We start from the raw sequence: 18,627 nt of genomic DNA, 5'->3' as shown, positions 1-18,627 counted from the left end.
TAAGAAGTAAAAGTACAAATGGGCCTACTGGTTACGTGGTTGACAAACTTATATTTTGACCAACATATTTCGTTTGACTTTGATGGTTTAGATGATCCTGAGCCTTTTATTTACAAGTGCATCTCAATAAATCAGAATATAAAGGAAAACTTATTTATTTCAGTAATTAAATTTAAAATGCAATAAACCCTAGATTGATTGAACAGTGATCTGTTGCAAGCATTTGTTGATTTTAATGTTGAATGGCTAACTAATGAAATCCCAAATTTCAGTATGTTAGAAAATTATATAAAGATCAATTTAGGCCTACGTGGTCTGCGCGGGAGATATTTCTCTAAACCCGCTCCCGCCAAAAACAGCAGCGTTTGCCTGCCAGTCACATACAAATAATTAAATACTATTTAAAAATGTAATTTAATAATAAAAAAATAATGTATTTAATTAAATTAAAGAAAGAATATATGCATTATTATCTGGGTTCTTCACGCGTAAACACACACACTCTTTAGCTAGCTGTGGGTTTTCTTAAATACCGTTCCCCTGAATCCTCCGTGTTGTATGTTTATTAACATCATTCTGAACATGTTTCGGTCATTCTAAAAACTCGAAATTGTAGATTTATTGCTGTATTACTATTGGCATCGGCCAATAGTTAGATTTTTTTAGACTATTCATTCATTTGCGGGATATGCAGACCTCTATGCGGCAGATTATAAAGACATCAAGTTGTCCGTCAGACATAATATGAATCCATTATATTCCTAAAGCACTGGTGGAAGGCAGGATTTTCAATTGTGTACATGAGGTGTTACTAGGTGTTCAGTCCAGCTCTGCTGCTTTTAGGCCTGTCACGATAACAACATTTTCAGGACCATATATTGTCCCAGAAATTATTGCGATAAACGATAATTTTGTCATTTTAAAGCGCCGCTATAGAAAATGTTTTTCTTGCTTCTGGGCTCCACAAAGGAGCTTTAAGACAATGTACTGACACGCTGCACGTCTAAACACAGCCCGTAGGCACGTACTGTACACATAGTAATGTTTCGATTTGAACATTTTCAAAAAAATAAAAATCACTATCCCATAACAACATACAAAGAAAGTAACTATAAAAAATGTGCACAGTAACTGTTAGTTACTATTTGTTACATATTTTTGACATTTATAACGATTTATATTTATGTTTCCTACACTCAAAAAAATAATTCGTTGGATTTACTTAATCCAGTTATGTCAACAATTTCCACTAAACTGAGTTGTGTTTGATATAATTAAATCATTTATTTAGGATTCAAGTGACTATTTTTTGTAATACCAACATGGCTGTATTATGTAAACACAACATAACTGTATTATGTAAATTCAACATGACTGTATTAGGTAAAACCAACATGACTAGATTATTTACAACCAATATATTGGTGTCAAAGTTAGCTTGGATTAAATTAATAGGTTTGTGTATAGATAACTAAATCGACCAACATAAACTCAACAAAATGCTCTTTCTTTTGTTTTAATTAACTGTGTTGATTAATGACAACAGAAAGGTATTTCATTATACTGAACTAAGTCACTTATGTAAATGTAACATAACTGCTGGTTTACCAAAACTTAAGTCAGTTAAGTTGAAACTACAAAGTATAGTTAGGTAGGTCTTTCTCAATAGTAATATATGTCTTTCTAAAAAGTATTTAACTAGTTTACAAAACTAGTACATAACTAACTGTTACAACTGCAGTTATTTTAAGCTGAATAACAAAATCTGACAGTCAGCATTTTCCAAAATGTAAATTCAAATCACAATCACTTTGTTTCTGTGAAATAATTATTTAGCACACAGACAAACCATGGTCAACTGCATACATTGCAAAAAAAGGAGTCCTTTATGGTAATTAGCAACATTTAATTGGTATTTTTTGTCCTTTTACAAGGTTGTTTTGCAATGTGCACACAACAAAAAGTACATGGGATCCCAATTTACCTTTACTTACACACAACCTTTAGCTGAACTGTTACAAATCTTTTGAACATCTTACATTTCTGAACTCTAAATCCCTTTTAACTCATTAGCCACACATTAGATAAAACACAACTGCTTCTGAGTTACAATTTCATCCTTCTGAACTGCATTTAAACAAACATTAAATCAGGTCTTTGTAATCTGGATCCAACGCGATACACAGTTAGCCTAAAGAAACACGCTTAATTAGCTTTACATTTGAGAACCCCAAGAAGTATGTCAAAACCTGACCCTGGTTAAGACCCTGCATTAGATCATTTTATTTCTTCATATAAAAAAAAAAACACATCTTCCAATAGAGAATATAAAATTGCCTGAAGTGAACTTTCCTGTTTACTTTTGAGACTTGAAAAACATCTGACTTAATAAGAACTTTATATTAAAACATCTCTTTTCAATGCCAGCAGTTTCTAATTATGATAAAATAATTTTTAAAAGCACATCTTCTATTACATTGACCCAATATAATAAGGCATAAAATAAATAAGTAAATAAAATAAAATTTCCTTTGCTTATCAATTCCATAAGTGCAACACATTAGCCAGATCATTATCAAAACACCATGCTTAAACCAATACATGTAAAACATGGTACCAGTGACATCTGTTCACTTTTCCCCTCACTTTTTTAGCTCCACTGATCCTATTAGACACAGTTTAGTTTTATAATTACAGACTGCATTTAGTATGCCTATTTTATCCTCTTGCCTGTCACAATTATATATTGAATAATATATTTATTTTAAATTATAAATGGACCTCAATCTTTTTTCCCCTCTATTACTCAGTGCTTACTTAAATCATGTGAATTAGTTAGTATATTGACTATTTAAAAACCGTGGTTTTCTTTATAAATTTAAACTTAAATTTTTTTACTCATATTCCAATATCTGAATATTCAAATTAGTTAAACATTTATCCTCCATAGAGCAGCTATTTGCGTGGTGGGTCTTTCTGAGCACTGCAGTGACACTGGCATGATTGTGATGGTGTCAAATGGATTATGGTGGAGCAGTGTGTACCTTAATTTTAGTTGGGTTGCTCAAATCCAGTGTGCACACAAAGCCAGAGAGAAAGGACTACAAGACTAAAAAGTGCTACTGTATGGTCAGTGGAGCTGTTCAGATAGAAAATGTGAATAGAAACAAGGATGATTAATGTTGTAGCATTAATATAAGGGTAACAGAAACCTTGTATCAAACAATTAAGAAAATTTAAAGTGAACCCCAGCTGGTATCACTTGTAAGCCTAATATGGTGCAAAATAATGGCGGCACCCATATGTCAAATAAGTAGAATAAAAGCACTTCTCAAACTGATAATTTATTGTCCGTTTTTTTTTTTTTTAACAACACCATAGCTTAGTGATTTAGAGTAATAACAACATATTAAGACATAAGTGCTACCAGGCAGGGTTCCTTTTAAGAAATTTCTTAATACCCTTTGATGCATGGCGTTTTCCTGTTCTGGCTTTTAATATCCCTCCTTACTCCCTTTTGTGAACATTTTTAAAACGTTAAAACATCAAACATTAGAACTTGAAACAAAACCAGAACACTAACATTCAAATTGTCCTGGATTTCAAATACCTCAGGTCAAAGTTGTCCTCTTTGGAATACTCTGAAGTGGCACTCACTTTCAAAGTCTACACTTTCCCTTCAAACAGTTTGTTTTTTAACACTTGAGCCTTTCTTGACAGTTGTTTGTCATCCAGTTCCATAACAACTTTCTGCAGAACCTCAAATGTGTACTTAAGATTGGTTGGGTAGCTCAAATCCAGTGAGTACATGAGGCCAAATAAAATGGCAACTGCATTTGCAATGTTACCAAGGGTGCGAAGTACTTCCACTCCTTCGATGACTATACCGACATCTTCCAGGTCATCAGTGGGTTCTGCCCCCTCCTTCTTTACAGCAAAGACTCCCAGAACTGTCTGCTCCATCTCCTGCTTGTCCTCAACATCCTGAAAGACAGAAAAAAATACACCATCAGCCAAATGACATAGCCCCACACACACAACCAATTCCAATCAATTTTTTCCAATCATCAATTTGAGAAATGAAACTGCTTTAGCACTGCTGCTAATTAAGTTAGTAAAAAGGAATTTCACTATGCAGTTGTGACAAATATTTCTGTCTTTGTTGAGGGAAGGACGTGAGGGTTAAATTTGCATATGGATAAAAATCAATAATTAACTACTTTACTTAAAACACTGCGTGTAAATACAAAGTCTAAAATATAAAACTAGTGAATCTGTGAATTTTGTGGAAAGCAAAAGAAAAATTCCTTACAAGATACTCCCTAATGAGGTTTTCGGGGTCTTCATTCAGGTAGACAATTAGTGCCTTCAGTACACATGCTCTTCTTGTTTCAATGGCATCATTCTGCAGCAAAAACGCAAGAGAAACGTGCAAGGTATTCTATTATACTGTACAGCGGTTAACACCTTTGCTGATCACTGCACAAGCAAACAGTTTAGGCTACTAAATTGTTACTTCATGATTTCTGATTGCATCATATCTGCATATATTACAATAAGCAACAATGACCTTAATCAAAATAAAGGTCAAATTAATTAAGGTCATTAATATATTACCTATTGTACTCCTAACATTGTACTCTTAACATGATTTTAATACAAAATAATCTTAACATTTAATTAGGACAAGAAGATTCAATATTGCTAAATGTAATGACTCACCCATCCACATAATTTAATTCAGGTATATCACCTACATGTCCACTACAGGTGTATAAAACCTATAATCACCTAGGCATGCAGACTGTTCTACTAACATTAGTAAAAGAATGAGTCACTCTCAGGAGATCAGTGAATTCCAGCACAGTGAAAGATTGCAACCTGTGCAACAAGTCCAGTTGTGAAATTTCTTCATTACTAAGGATGCAGTCAACTGTCATGGTATTATAAGTGAAACCGATTGGGAACAGAAGCAACTCAGACACAGGACCTTATAGGAGGAGACGTGTTCTATGAAGTGAAAGTTGAAGCTATTACAGCTGCAAAGGTCTATATTATATTACATCTATGAATTAAGAATAGAATGTTCATGTGTGTGTGTAAAGGCAGACAAGCATAAACAGTGTAAATGCACTTTATTTAAAAGGTGCACTGTGTAGGATTTTCTTGATTATTCATCATTTTTAAAGAAGTAAATTTACAACTTCAAAATCACTGTTCCACTCCATTGAGGTGTAATATGCAGAACAATATTCCTCTTATGTCTGATCTGGGCTCCACTGTGTTAAAACAAGGCTATGTAAATATTGGGGTGGGCTGCTCTCAGAACTTACATAGCCTTGTTTTGGCACAGTGGAGCCCAGATCAGACATGAGAGGAATATTATTCTGAATGTTGCACCTCAATAGAGTGGAACAGTGACTGTGAAGTTGCAAATTTACTTCTTTAAAAACCATGAATAATCAAGAAAATCCTACACAGTGCACCTTTAACAGTTTTGGTTTTATTAATTTGTCAAGATGATAGTATATAAAAATAAGCATCAGTTTTAATGAATATTGTGTGAAGAGCTGTGTGAATAAAATATTCTCCATAAACCAGATAACTTCGATATTCAGTTCCATGCATAATTACCTTACTTTGTTTTTGATAATACATTTGTAAGAAACACACATACCTTGTCCACGTCAGCAAAGATATTTTTGATTTTTTGTCCAGCTACTCCTCCTTTCCGTGGCAAAACTTTCATCAGCTGGGAAGAGTGGTAATCAAGTTGCTGCATGAACTTAGATCTCAGTGGGACAGTGGTGATGCGTGCAAACTCTGCTTCAACCTACAAAACATTTAATATTGAAAGCAAAAAGACAAGTTTTGAATGAATCCAAAATATGTCCAACAAAATATTGAACAATAAAAACATACAATAACTTAACTAATTAAATATTATTTTTTACTTCTTGATGCGTTTTAGATAAAACATTGCTACAGTTGTACATAAGTGTGATCATCGTTGAAATAAAGACAACTTCTCCATAAATGTTCAATTTTCATGGAAATTAAAGTCATTTCCTGGTATGATTTTCTGAACCAATCCCAATGACCACAAGTGGCCAGACTTTGAACACATTTACCACAATGCTGCACTTTATCAAACAGCAATACATATAGCAATACCTGAACTTGTATTAGAATAATAATAGAATAATTTGAAAATTATTTTATTTATTGTCATGTTCAAATGAACATTTGTTTATCCATTTAACCCCAAAAACCTTACATTATTATCAACACAGCATTTAAGAACTTGCCTCTCGCTCAGAGAAGAGAGCTGGCCACCGTTCCTTGAAATTTGCAATGAACGGCTTGTCTTCAATCACCTCATGCCGTCTGTAAGCGAATGTCTTTTCCATTTTCACCTTAACCACCTGTTCATTGTTTTTCTTCGTCACCTCGGACAACAGTGACAGCCTTTCTTGCTCTAGGCTCTCTTTGGTATGACCGACAGGAAAGTCTGGACAGTAGTTCACCTCTGCTCTTCTAGGTTTCTTCACTTGATTTGGAGATGTGTGCTGACCACTCTGTTTACGCTTAAGGGAATTGACATTCAGTTCTGAACATCCAATGTTTCGCAGCTTAGTGCGAAAATTCGCCATCTTATATTTTAGACTAATCTTCCACCCAGAGAAGCCAGTAACAGATCCTTGCTCCCTTAAACATGGGTGCTTCTTCACCAGTGCTTCAGCTACTGCATCAAATTCAGCATTTGAGGGATATGCTTTATATTTGATTATTTGTGATGCCAAGCATTCAAGAATGTCAGACTTCATTTTTGGACTAGGACTGAAGAGGGTACCATTACTTTCAGTCACTATTTGCCCGCTGGAGCTGGATCTCAACATCATAGACAAACACTGGCACAGGAAAGGCATCTGGCCATGGTGAACATCGCAGGGATGGTGACGACGAAGACGATGACAATGATGATGAAGATGAGAGAATGTCTGTGTCTGACGACATGGATCTGTTCTCATCCTGGGTGGGTGTCTGTGGTGAAAGGCAAGGGCTGCTTGTAGATGAGGCACCTGGGACGTAGATCACTTTGAGTGTTGCCTTGTTTTGAATGTCTGAAGTGGAGGTCAAGTTTAAAAACTCATCAAAATCAATGTCCTTGTACTGCATCCTAAAGTCTCCTGACACATCACATTGTCTCTTTATCTCACTTTTAAGTTCCTCAACAGAGTCTGGTATTCCAAAGGGCAGGGTTAATTTAGTGGAGTCATCTTGCCCTAGGATGATGCGAAGCACAGCTGAAGCAGACATACTGGTCAACAGGTTAATCTGTAAGAAAGGAAAATTATAAAACAGTAGACAGTATTTGATTATTAGTACATATACCATAGATATACATTTAAAAAAAATAATTATTCCCCAAACCATAAAAAATTATCATTCTTTACCTTTTTTATTATTTAAATTGGATCTTAATAAAAAAAATTAAAAAAACATATGGTGAAATAAATATTAAGATTTATTACCAGATGTGTGTATGTATCTTTTAAGGGAGACCATTCGGTGGATTCCACACTTGTAGTCAACCAAAGGGTAGCTGTCCGTCAGTTCACTTAACTCAACCAACACAATTTCTCTTGCTGAAGATGACTGCAGTTCAAATGCTCTGTAGTGCTCCCTGTACCATGAACATAGTTTTTTACAAATGAAAATCAATGTGTCTACAAATACACACATTTGAAGAATTTCTGCAAAATCAGGCAGTCCACCTACTGATCCATGCACAAGGATCATTCCATTTCTATATTCCATGCCACTGCTAGAGACCCTCTGAGCTAGCGTTACTGTTGAGAGACCAGGGTATTTCTGTCTTAGGTGATGTGCAATGTCCTCTTTCATGACATCTACTGGAATTGTTGAAACGTGAGTCACATCAAAAGCTGATCTCTCAAAACTGCTTGTGTGCATGTGATAGCCAATCATAAACTGGTGCTTATTCGCCAAGGACAGTGCAATGTTTTTGAAACACTTGGTGTGTCTGACAACCTGTTTAAAAAAACTATGCTTGGCCTCAAAGCGCATGGTCCAAAACATCACAATGGGGCCAAACTGCTTGATCATCTCTGGATAATGCTCCAGGAAGTGATGTTTTGGCAGAAGAACCTGACCAGGAAACACTTCTTTGTATCTCTGTCTGTGCTCTGAGATTTTACACTCCAAGTATGCCACTGACTCCTCAGAATGGACAGGGGAGACAACAAGCTCTACAATATCTTTTAAGTCCAGAATTACTTTCCAAGCGGGCTCATCTTCAGGGATCAAATGGCCAATCATAAATGGTAATAACCTTATCAAGCACCAATTTTCGTGTGCATTGCCACCGATTGTTTTACGGCGTTCAAAATGAAGTGGCACCAAATGAGGACGATTTTTTTTGTCCCCCCACTTGTACTGAAAGTTTTTAATCCTCGAATTGAGGTCAGAAAGTGTAAACAGCTTTTTGGAAATAAGCTGAGAAAAACAATGAGCAAGCTCAACTGGGACTATGCCTTCAAAAATATCATGAACAACATCAGGGGGATACCCTGATGTTACACAGAAATGAGCAAGTCTCTCTGTGAAAATGCACGCTTTTTTCACACCTAAAAAGCTGCTTCCTTTTGTCTGTGCAGTATTTACATGGACTTGGTGAAGCTCTTTGTTTCTGCTGGTGAATGCACCGAATTTTACTTCTTTGACCTGAGTTTCTGCACGCTGTGCTGTGCAAAACCTACAAAAATACTGGCCTGAAAAACTTTCTACAAAGCCAGCTATTCCATGTGCTGCAAGATTGTCTGACACCACACACTGCAGCGTCCCCTTCAAAAATGTACCCAACTGTGAGACAAAAACTCCCTGCTGCTCCAAGGTAACAAGGTCTTGAAGAAGTGGCTCAAATATTTTGTGATAGCCATAGGTCTTCACATCCTCACTTTTACATAAAAGAGCCAGGTAAATTGAGTCCAAAGTAGAATTGCTGCCAGGAATCAAATTCCCCAAAACCCAATAGACAGCGCAGAGTTTGTGCGTTTTACGTGAAGTACCGAGGGGGTTGCAAAGCTCGAAATCATCTACATATAGACAAACAGCAATTCTCAATTCCTCCCCTGAGAGAAAATCATTGTTCTTAAAATACTGCCCATCCTCAGAAAACCTGTAATCTAGATGGTCATGCACTACCTGTTGCTGTCTTTTCTTGTCAACGATCTTATTAAGCACATCTTTTTGATTAACTATCTGATGTAAAACCTTAAGCAACGGTACATACTGAAAACTTCTTTTTGCCGTTGCATCTAGGACATACTGAACTGGATCAACAATATTGAAATGATCCTTGTAATACTGCTTCCGTTTAAAATAAGTGGCTAATGGTCCATCTTTCCCTAAAGCTTTTGACAATGGGTTAGATGAACAGATTACACTGCCTAACTCTTTGATGAGTAACTGATCAATTTGCAGGTTATGATTATTGAAGAAATCTGAAACAATGTTATTAGAAAAAGACGCTGAACTAATCAAATACTGTAACTCATTTAGCAGTTCATCAACGGCAGAGCTTGGTACATGAAAACAGTTTTCCAATTTTAATAAAACAAATGCCAATTTCTCTTCTATAATTTGTTGGAAATTATTGTGCATTGTCTTCAACTTCAACATCCAACACTTCACTCTCTCTCAAACATGCATCTCCTGCACTACAAAGTGAATCTGTTGTGCCATTCTTCACAATACCTTCTTTAAAATCATTCAGTGTAAATTTCTTGTGCTTTCTGTTCTTGTGAGTTTGATATGTTCCGTAAATGTTTGTTTGGAAAGAACAATTATCAAATATACAACTGATGGTTTCGTGCCTTTTTAGATGGCTGTTGACGTGAGCAAAATAATCTCTTAAGGAGGCAATGTCATTACAGGAACAATTATGGCAGCTAAATGTTGTGCAATCTACTGATCTTTGAGATGTCTGATCAAAATGTGATCTACACAGGTGGCTTCGAAGTGCATTCCAAGTTTTAGGGCAATTTGAATATGTGCATGGATAAGGGTGTCTGCGGCCAAAGTGGCCATGTTTTAACCTGTAGTGTTTCAGTAACTGAGATCTTGTAGCTTCTTCTGCATCACAGTCTTTACACTTCCACATTCATGGTACTGAAAAAAAAAAACATAAAAAATGCATATACAATTACCATTTGATATCTGTTGCTATTTTTATGCATTCCCCATAGTCCATTTTACTAGCTCATATTAAATATATGTCTAGTTTTAGCCTTTGTTTGTTTATCAAAATACTGACTGCTTTTCTCTGTATAAATTTCACCCACATCTACTTTAATTACCGCTGCTAAGGTACATTTACTTTTAAAATTGAACTGCTGAACTACATTCACGATTGAAAAAGCACTGCCACTGCTAAATGTATTGTAATTTGCTGATATACCTTCTTGGATCTTAAAAAAGGTCTAGTGTTCAATAAATATTAATAGTAACTTTTTTATTGTTTTAAAAATATACACTGGTAAAATAAGTGGAAAATGAATGAGAGCATGCAAATAACATTTGGTATTCCTATTATTTACTTTTTTTCCAGTGCTCATTTGTAAAGTGATTTGAATGCAGCTTGTTAAAGGAGCTGGCACAGGATGGTCAATGAGGTCAATCTGGATTACAAACTATTAAACACATGTTGGGGCAAAAAACAGATATAACTTTAAATCAATACATGTTAAGAAGACCATTAAACTTACCACAAGAGCCAAAAAAGGTACACCACCCAGCCTACAATTGCAGGACTGTTCTTACTGACAGAGACACCCTGTAATAACACACAAGTTGTGGTTAGAAAATTAGGGGAATAACTAGGGGAGAAAAAAAGTTTACCAGCTCTGACAAAAACAAGAAATGGATTTAAGATTATTAACTGTTTGGCATTTTGAACATGCAGATCTGCTCTTAATTGCTGATACATTCATTTTTGCACACTTTAAAAACACACGTTGGGTAAAATTACTGCAGTTGAGGTGAGTTTAAACAGGATTCACTCAGTCATTACCATTGCTAATATTGGTTAAACTATCTGGCTAAGCGTTAGAGACTGTACTTTATTAAAATCAGGTTATATTATACAGTAAATACAGATTTTAATAAAGGAGGAGCTACTTATGAGTTTTGTTGGCTGTTTGTCTATAAAACAGTTTTATTAAGAAATATATGTGTATTTTTGAAAAACTTAAAATAATGTGACATCAGGTCAGAGCAGCTTTAGTAACGATTCAAATTAATTAATTAATTAATCAGTCAGTCAGGCTATTTTGTTGGCTATATAGCTAACTAGCTAGTCAGCAAGCAAGGAAGTTTGCTAGCTATTAATGTGACCGCTTTTGGTACACTAAGGCCATAAAATTCATAATATAACCACACACTATAACCTTTAAAGATTACATTACAAAAAAGCACATATACTACGATAATTACTCGGATGGATCAAGATTCGCCCGCTTTTCACCTGCCTCGCGATCCTCGCCGACGTTTCTCGTTCATGGACTGAACTTCTGAGCATGCGCAGCATTTGTCCTACGGAAGCTTGTGCAAGTCACACAACACTGCGTTACCAAAGCCAGTTTACTGGAGAATACGCGGGCATTAAACCAAACTAAGTGGATTGTGTGGCTTCAGCGGGTCTTCAGTTTATGTTAAATCAGCCAAGCTGAACTTGGTTTAAAGCAAAAAAGGAGTACCGGTGCACTTAAGTTATTTGTTTCAAACATTGTATTTCCCTGTGGGTATGAGCCAAATCTAGCTAAACCAAAAACACTTCACAAAATATCCCTTATTTACCGTGTGAACCACATTACACTACTAACGCAACTCCGAGACTGGCCGTTTAATGCCGTTAGCCTGCTAGCGCTAGCATACTAGCGCCCTAGCACAAGCGAAGCTCATAATTCACACATTTGAAGACAAATATGAATAATTAACTACACATAAAATATATATTTTACACTATATGTGGTTACAACACCCCTAGGATGCGATCGAAAGTCCGTGAATTGAGTTAAAAGTTTGTTTTACGAGCTATGCTGGCGCTAGGGTGCTAACGCTAGCGAGCTAACACTAGCAAGCTAACGCTAGCGCCCTAGCGCTAGCATAGCTCGTAATTCACACATTGGTTGGCAGATATGAGTATCCAGATACACGTAAAATTAAAATGTACACTATATGAGTTTACGAGACCCACATGATGCGACCGCAATTCCGTGAATTGAGTTTAAAAGTTTGTTTTACGAGCTATGCTGGCGCTAGGGTGCTAACGCTAGCGAGCTAACACTAGCAAGCTAACGCTAGCGCCCTAGCGCTAGCATAGCTCGTAATTCACACATTGGTTGGCAAATATGAGTATCCAGATACACGTAAAATTAAAATGTACACTATTTGAGGTTACGAGACCCACATGATGCGACCGCAATTCCGTGAATTGAGTTTAAAAGCATTTTGTGATTAAAAAAACGCTAATGCTAACTTGGCTAGCTAGCTAACATGAAGCTGACTGGCCAGGTAGATATTTTATTACACAGTGAGGTTTCTCTTACCTAAATTCCCCATACACACGAACCGCTTTTAATAAATTACCAAGTACAGCTTAAATATACATATATTTATGACTAATACTCACCGCACTCTCTGCTTTTCCAAAATAAAATGGCGCTGCTGCTGAAGAGAAGTCCACAGACAGCCACGAATGTCCCGGATGAAGAAAGTAGCCAGCCTGTTGAGTTTACTTCACTGGGATGCGTTCACCAAACATGCACTTATTAATTAAATCAGACAACTTAACTGACTTTCATCACAGCAGTCCAACTGACTCAGGTTTCACTTGCTAACACAAAGCTGTTAAGTAATTTTAATTAAAAATACTTGATTAAAATCAACAACAGGGTGAGTTTATTTTTTTGAGTGTAGTTTGAACTGAGTTTTGTTCTTCATGGCAGCGCAGCTGAACTTTTCTCAGCAGTGTATTACAATTAGCGGGAGAGGCGCTGTGTAAATCAGCTGTGTAGCCTGGGGACTGTGTGCGCAGCTCAGGGGAACTGGTGTCCTGCCGAGTTATGCTACCCATCAATATGTGCTTCTTTATGGCACTGCGCATGCGCCAACCAACATTCTTTTTTGTATGATTTCATGTTTTTAATGATGATTCCTTAAGTTTTTATTGGGAACTTAACAATCGGCTTGAATGTTTAAAAAGAAACATGTAAATAGCAGTTAAAGCATAGCAATGCCAAGTGTGATGAAGTAGGCTATACCCCTCTTCATCACCATAAAGACTATATTACTTACCTGTGTACACTCATGCTCAGCCTGTTGAGACAAAAGGGTACTACACGTAACTCAAAACCTTTTACTTACCTGGGTGAGTCCATCCTTGCAGAAGAGAGGGGGAGTGTGTACCTGTAAAAGAAAGGGAAGAAATGTGAATGTGTATTTTATATGTACATTGAAACTCGTACAGATTTCAGCACTTACAAACTGATTAGAGTTTGCTACTATTATTATTATTATTATTATTAATATTGTTATTCTTATTATATCATAGTACCATGTACTTGGTGTATCATTACCCGGTTCTACCCGTGTGAGAAATGGTATGTTCATGGGAGGGGTTAATGGTATAAAAGGTGTACTGGATCTATGAGTAAGGGTGGGGGGCAGATAGTTCGGGATATCAGCCATGAAAAGAAGCTCTATACGACTGTATAGGAGATAGACCTTATTCTCTGCGTGAAGAGATTATTTTGTGTTTGTTTACTTTTCGTTTTCTTTTCTCGTCAAGTACGTACGCCTGTAAATTTGTAAATATTAGTGTTGGTGTGTAAATAAACGGTGTCGGATAAACTGTACCTCCTTGTTGCCATGGTTACTGGCCCTGCTTCTGAGCGCTCGCCCTACACTACCCATAAAGTTTCGTTCTGTCCTTGCTGGATATGAATGCGCTTTATCACACCAAGTTAAAAAAAATAATTCTGATAAAACTGTAAAACTATAAAAATAAGGTTTATAGTCACCTACATAATTAAAGGTAACTATTTTAAATTGAGTACTTTTTTACTTTTACTCGAGTATCAACACGGGGCGTACCCGCTCCTATGCTCATTAGACTCCTAGTCTGAGTTTTGCTGCGCAGCGGGCCGTGCCCGCTCTTATACCCTTTTGGACTTGTAGTCCGCGTTTTGCTACGACGGCGTCCAGAAGTTGTGCCCCTCAAAGGTTTAATGTATTGGTAATCCGCAGTGTTTTCTCATGCTGATCAAGTCAACGTTATGCTTATCGTACGCTTATAAATAAGCTCACCCAGTTTATTCAAATGTATATAAAGTACCTAATAAATGTATGCTACCATAACATGAGTGCAACTAACTATATATAATACACATGTACCCAGCAAATAACACTTAAATCTTGAACACCTCATTTAAGCCTGTTTATAACGGTTTTCCTTCCAGAATACGTGAACCAGGTAAAGGATCCTCCTGTGGGTAATTATATCTTTTCATATTTTTGGGAGAGGCTCCGGCCCCTCCCGGGCTATTACAGAAACATCCAAAAGTTTCAAATCAGCTTCTTAGTGAGTCACTGGACGTTTGATCATTTTGAAGACCCATTTGCCAGAGTTTCCACTACATATATGCAAGACTCCGCTGTCAAGAAGCTGTTTGGAGTAGTGGAAGCACAAGAAATTGAGAATTCCCAGTCTGCATGCTATAAAGGACAAGGACCCGCTCATGTCCTTGCTGTTAGATCTGAGTGCATTGGATTTTTAAAGGACATCGTTGATGGTGATATTTTGAAATCGCATCCATTGTTCTCTGTTTGACCCAATGCCCTACAGATGATACTGTATACTGACGAAATCTTTGAAAATTTACTTTATTTCATTAATTTAGTTAAAAACGTGAAAGCTCCTTAAAAGCTGTCAGCAGAGGGAAGCATGACGTGCTGTAAGATTTTGTAAGACAACTCTGCACTGACTTTAGACTTGATAATAAAACACAGTGGATCAACACCAGCAGATGACATGTCTCTCCAGAGGGTTTTAATACGGCTTTAAAACAAATATTCTTCTCACGTTTTGTCAAGCACTGTTTGGAACTGGTTTGATGGATCTAACTTTTACTGATATGTGGGGCGAAGAGTCTGAGGTGAGCGCTGTATGTGTGTGTGCTGAAGTAAAGACCTGTAAAAAAAACGCAGCGGTGAAACAGTGTAAAACGCACTCTTTCGGTTCTAATTCAGGAACCATGCATCCTATAGGAAATGCAGGTAAATATGATAGATAACTGATATTTTAAGATTTAAATTGGCATATTGGGTGTCCATATTGAATCTATAATTATTCAGAAACACAGATAGATATTAATTATGTCACCGGCGGGCCAGGGCACATTAAGAGGTTAAGACTGTTACTCAAGCAAGTAATAATTATTTAGATGGTCATTTAGGTAGCTGGCTTGTGTATACAGATAGATCTGTAATGTATAAACTGATACAGGAGTTGTAAAGTTAGTCACCAGGAGATGCTGGATGGCTGTAATCCTGCTCCATAGCGTTAGTGTTCGGCACGGTTAGCATTCAGCTCGGTTAGCATTCGGTTTGGTTAGTGTTCGGCTCGGTTAGCATTCGGTTTGGTTAGCGTTCGGCTCGGTTAGCAGGTTGTTCAGGTTTGTTTGTTTAATTTGCTGTTTGAGCAGAAAGGTAGGCTGCTGTAGTACCAGCATTTTGCTATGCTGCTCCGTTTTGTCTGTATGTTCTACCCGCGCTGTTTACCCCGCTATTGTTTACTCCCGTATATCAAACCCGGAAATGGTATCGATACCCATTGCCAATACTGATACTGTGTGTATGTGCCAGTATCGGTGCCGATACGTTATCGGTGCAACCCTAACTATAAGCATATGAATACAAGTTAAACGCATGTTACTATACCATTGGAAGTAAATGTATCCCTTTTAAGCCTTAAAAAAAACAATTTCTTTCTTAATTTCAATCTGAAATTGACTATCATGTTTCACTTCAACCCAAATCCATTTCACACTGTTTTTTTTCCCCTTTGGGCGACTTCGTGTATTTAACAAATAATAACATAAGATAATCTCAGGCCTATAGGTTTCATGTCACACATATATTGAGAAAACACAATGAGATTGCAGATCTGCCATATAAAAGCCTTTTATTAAAACACACAGAAGAGTAAATATAGAGGTGAAGCAATACAAAGATAATTGTTGGTACTGGATAAAAAATATTAAGAAACTAAATCATTTGGATGTTCTTAGTAAATTTGAAGAATAAAAAACCTTCAGCAACATATAATACTCAAAAAGGGAATGATGAGCGTATAAAACTTGACATATACAATGCAACCAAATAATCACCTATATCCCTCTATAGTAACATTTTTAATCAGAGCGACTGAATCATAGACAAATGAGAACACCAGCAGAGGGACTGAATGAGGCTGCAACCTTACTGCGCTACACAAGTCTTGAGTGGGTTTATTTCAATATGGGAACTACGGCTGGAGCATTTTATTTAACCTCTGGAAAGGATTTTGTTGGCCTCTCTGCGGGGGTCTGGATACTCCTCCGGTCCACACGGCAGTACCCAGCACAGTGTCGTCTCTCTGTGGCTCTGGTGGTGTTTTCCCCTTCTCCTTTCATATGGATGGACCTTAGGTTATAGGTTTGGTCCTAAACATTTAGTTGCAAGCTAAGAATCCTACTTTACTCCTAAAAACTACGACATCTAAATTTTAAAGACTAAGTTATGCTAATCTAACATCTGGTGCAAGCACTGAATGTAAGATGCAAGATGGCGACGCACAGTAGTGCAGCGGCTTCTCACGCTCCTAGCTAACACCCTATTTTGAGCTGTTTTTACGTCAGTTCTGACCCAACTTCCGCTCTTTGGATAACAAGCTTGATCTGCTGCGGCTGAGGAGTGTTTCTGAGGAGATGAGGAACTGCGCTGTGATTTGTCTCACCTGGCTGAACCAGACCATGCCGGACTCAGCCTTCCAGCTCGCTGGCCGGTAGCTCTTCCAAGCAGACCGCAGCCTGCTTTCGGGGAAAGACCGGGGGGGTGGCTTGTGCGTCTACATAAACAAAGGTTGGTGCACAAACTGCGTGTTGGTAAACAGCCACTGCTCCGAGGCCACAGAACAGCTGAGTGTCGCCCACACTATCTGCCTCGTGAGTTTTCGGTGGTGTTCGTGAATGCTGTTTAAATAGCACCGGATGCTAATGCTAACAACGCGCTGAAGGAGCTTTATGACAACACTAGCTCGCTTCAAAACAAGCATCCGGATGCGTTCTACGTGGTAGCGGGCGATTTTAACCACGTAGAACTGAAGAACACGCTGAACAACACGTGAACATGCCAACGCGAGGTAATAACACGCTAGACTGTGTTTACACCAACAGAGCCTTCCCCTGCCCCCACCTCGGGCTTTCCGACCACATCTCCTTCATGCTGGTCCCTGCATACCACCCCCCGCTGCGACGCTCCAAACCCACACAGAAGACCATCACTGTGTGGCCCAATGCCGGCGACGCTGTGCTGCAGGACTGCTTCGACTGCACAGATTGGCAGGTCTTCAGGGAGGCTGCTTAGTGTGAGGGGGAGCTGGATCTGGAGGAATACACATCTGCTATTCTTGGGTACATCAGCAAGTGTGTGGAGGATGTGCCCTGGCTGAACACAGAAGAGAGCTGACTGTTGGAGTTAAGAGGGCAAAAGCTGCATATGCTCAGAAAATCCAGGGACACTTTTCCTCCCAGGATCCACAGAGCATGTGGAGGGGCATCAAGTGCATCACGGACTACAAATCTAACGTTGCACAAAGCTCCAAAGACCCATCCCTGCCTGAGCACACACTTTTTGTCCCACTCCCCTCAGGCCGGAGGCTGCGGAGCATCAAGTGCAAAAAACAACGAGACTGAGAAACAGCTTCATTCCGGAAGCTGTAAGACTCTCAAACTCCACCTAACAACACACTGCACTGACACACAAGGACAATTACTGTTTACAAACACTGTCACTTTAGCCGCACTGAGACACTTTATCTTTTACTGCTCTAATTTCATTATCATGCTGCTATAGCACACTTGCACTCTAGACTTCATGTTGCTGCAACATGTCTTCTCTTTTTATTTTTATTTTTGGGGGTATTTATCTTATCTATTATGTATATTCTATTTTTATTGTATTCCTTTATTTATCTATATATCTATTTTAATAACAGCTCTTGGGTATAAACTGGATCGTGAGATCACAATTTCGTTCCATCTCATGTACCACATGAGATGCGAGTGACAATAAAATCTCCTTGAATCCTTGACAGTGCCCTCATTCGAATGACCTTCCTTTCTCCAGAACGGAACTCTTACCGTAACTACCCTAAAAACTGAGCTCTGTCTCACAAAGAATGTCCTGAAATATCAAACATACGAGAAAACACAACATGGAATTCAATAAACATGATTGCTGGATAAGATTCATTTTGCTGAACCTGTAAAATCCATTGTTAAA

The 18,627-nt window shown here is 37.7% G+C and overlaps 2 protein-coding genes and 1 pseudogene across 5 annotated transcripts in view; 1 reads left to right on the top strand and 2 right to left on the bottom strand.

Moving 5' to 3' along the window:
• The window catches only part of LOC125801484 (zinc finger protein 239-like), a 236,224-nt gene that overhangs the window by 95,237 nt on the left and 122,360 nt on the right, over window positions 1-18,627 (top strand). The gene's annotated exons all lie outside the window — the stretch shown is intronic.
• The window catches only part of LOC125801174 (zinc finger protein 271-like), a 166,422-nt pseudogene that overhangs the window by 106,025 nt on the left and 41,770 nt on the right, over window positions 1-18,627 (bottom strand).
• LOC125801124 (sterile alpha motif domain-containing protein 3-like) lies at window positions 1,886-12,988 on the bottom strand. Of its 4 annotated transcripts, none has more exons than XM_049477256.1 (8): window positions 12,716-12,988; window positions 10,791-10,858; window positions 10,122-10,194; window positions 7,536-7,687; window positions 6,309-7,338; window positions 5,678-5,833; window positions 4,313-4,405; window positions 1,886-3,984 (listed from the first exon to the last, which is right to left on the bottom strand). In XM_049477256.1, exons 5-8 carry the CDS (start codon window positions 7,029-7,031, stop codon window positions 3,667-3,669), a joined length of 1,290 nt encoding a protein of 429 aa, XP_049333213.1. In that variant the 5' UTR covers window positions 7,032-7,338; window positions 7,536-7,687; window positions 10,122-10,194; window positions 10,791-10,858; window positions 12,716-12,988; the 3' UTR covers window positions 1,886-3,666. The 4 variants fall into 4 exon arrangements, with proteins under 4 accessions (XP_049333213.1, XP_049333214.1, XP_049333215.1 ...); XM_049477257.1 differs by lacking the exon at window positions 12,716-12,988 and adding an exon at window positions 11,518-11,951; XM_049477258.1 differs by lacking the exon at window positions 12,716-12,988 and adding an exon at window positions 11,549-11,951.

This window comes from Astyanax mexicanus, chromosome 4 (assembly GCF_023375975.1).
Source record: "Astyanax mexicanus isolate ESR-SI-001 chromosome 4, AstMex3_surface, whole genome shotgun sequence".
Taxonomy (NCBI): Eukaryota; Metazoa; Chordata; class Actinopteri; order Characiformes; family Acestrorhamphidae; genus Astyanax; species Astyanax mexicanus.
The sequence above is the reverse complement of the archived record's forward strand: the minus strand, read 5'-3'. Positions and strand labels throughout refer to the sequence as shown.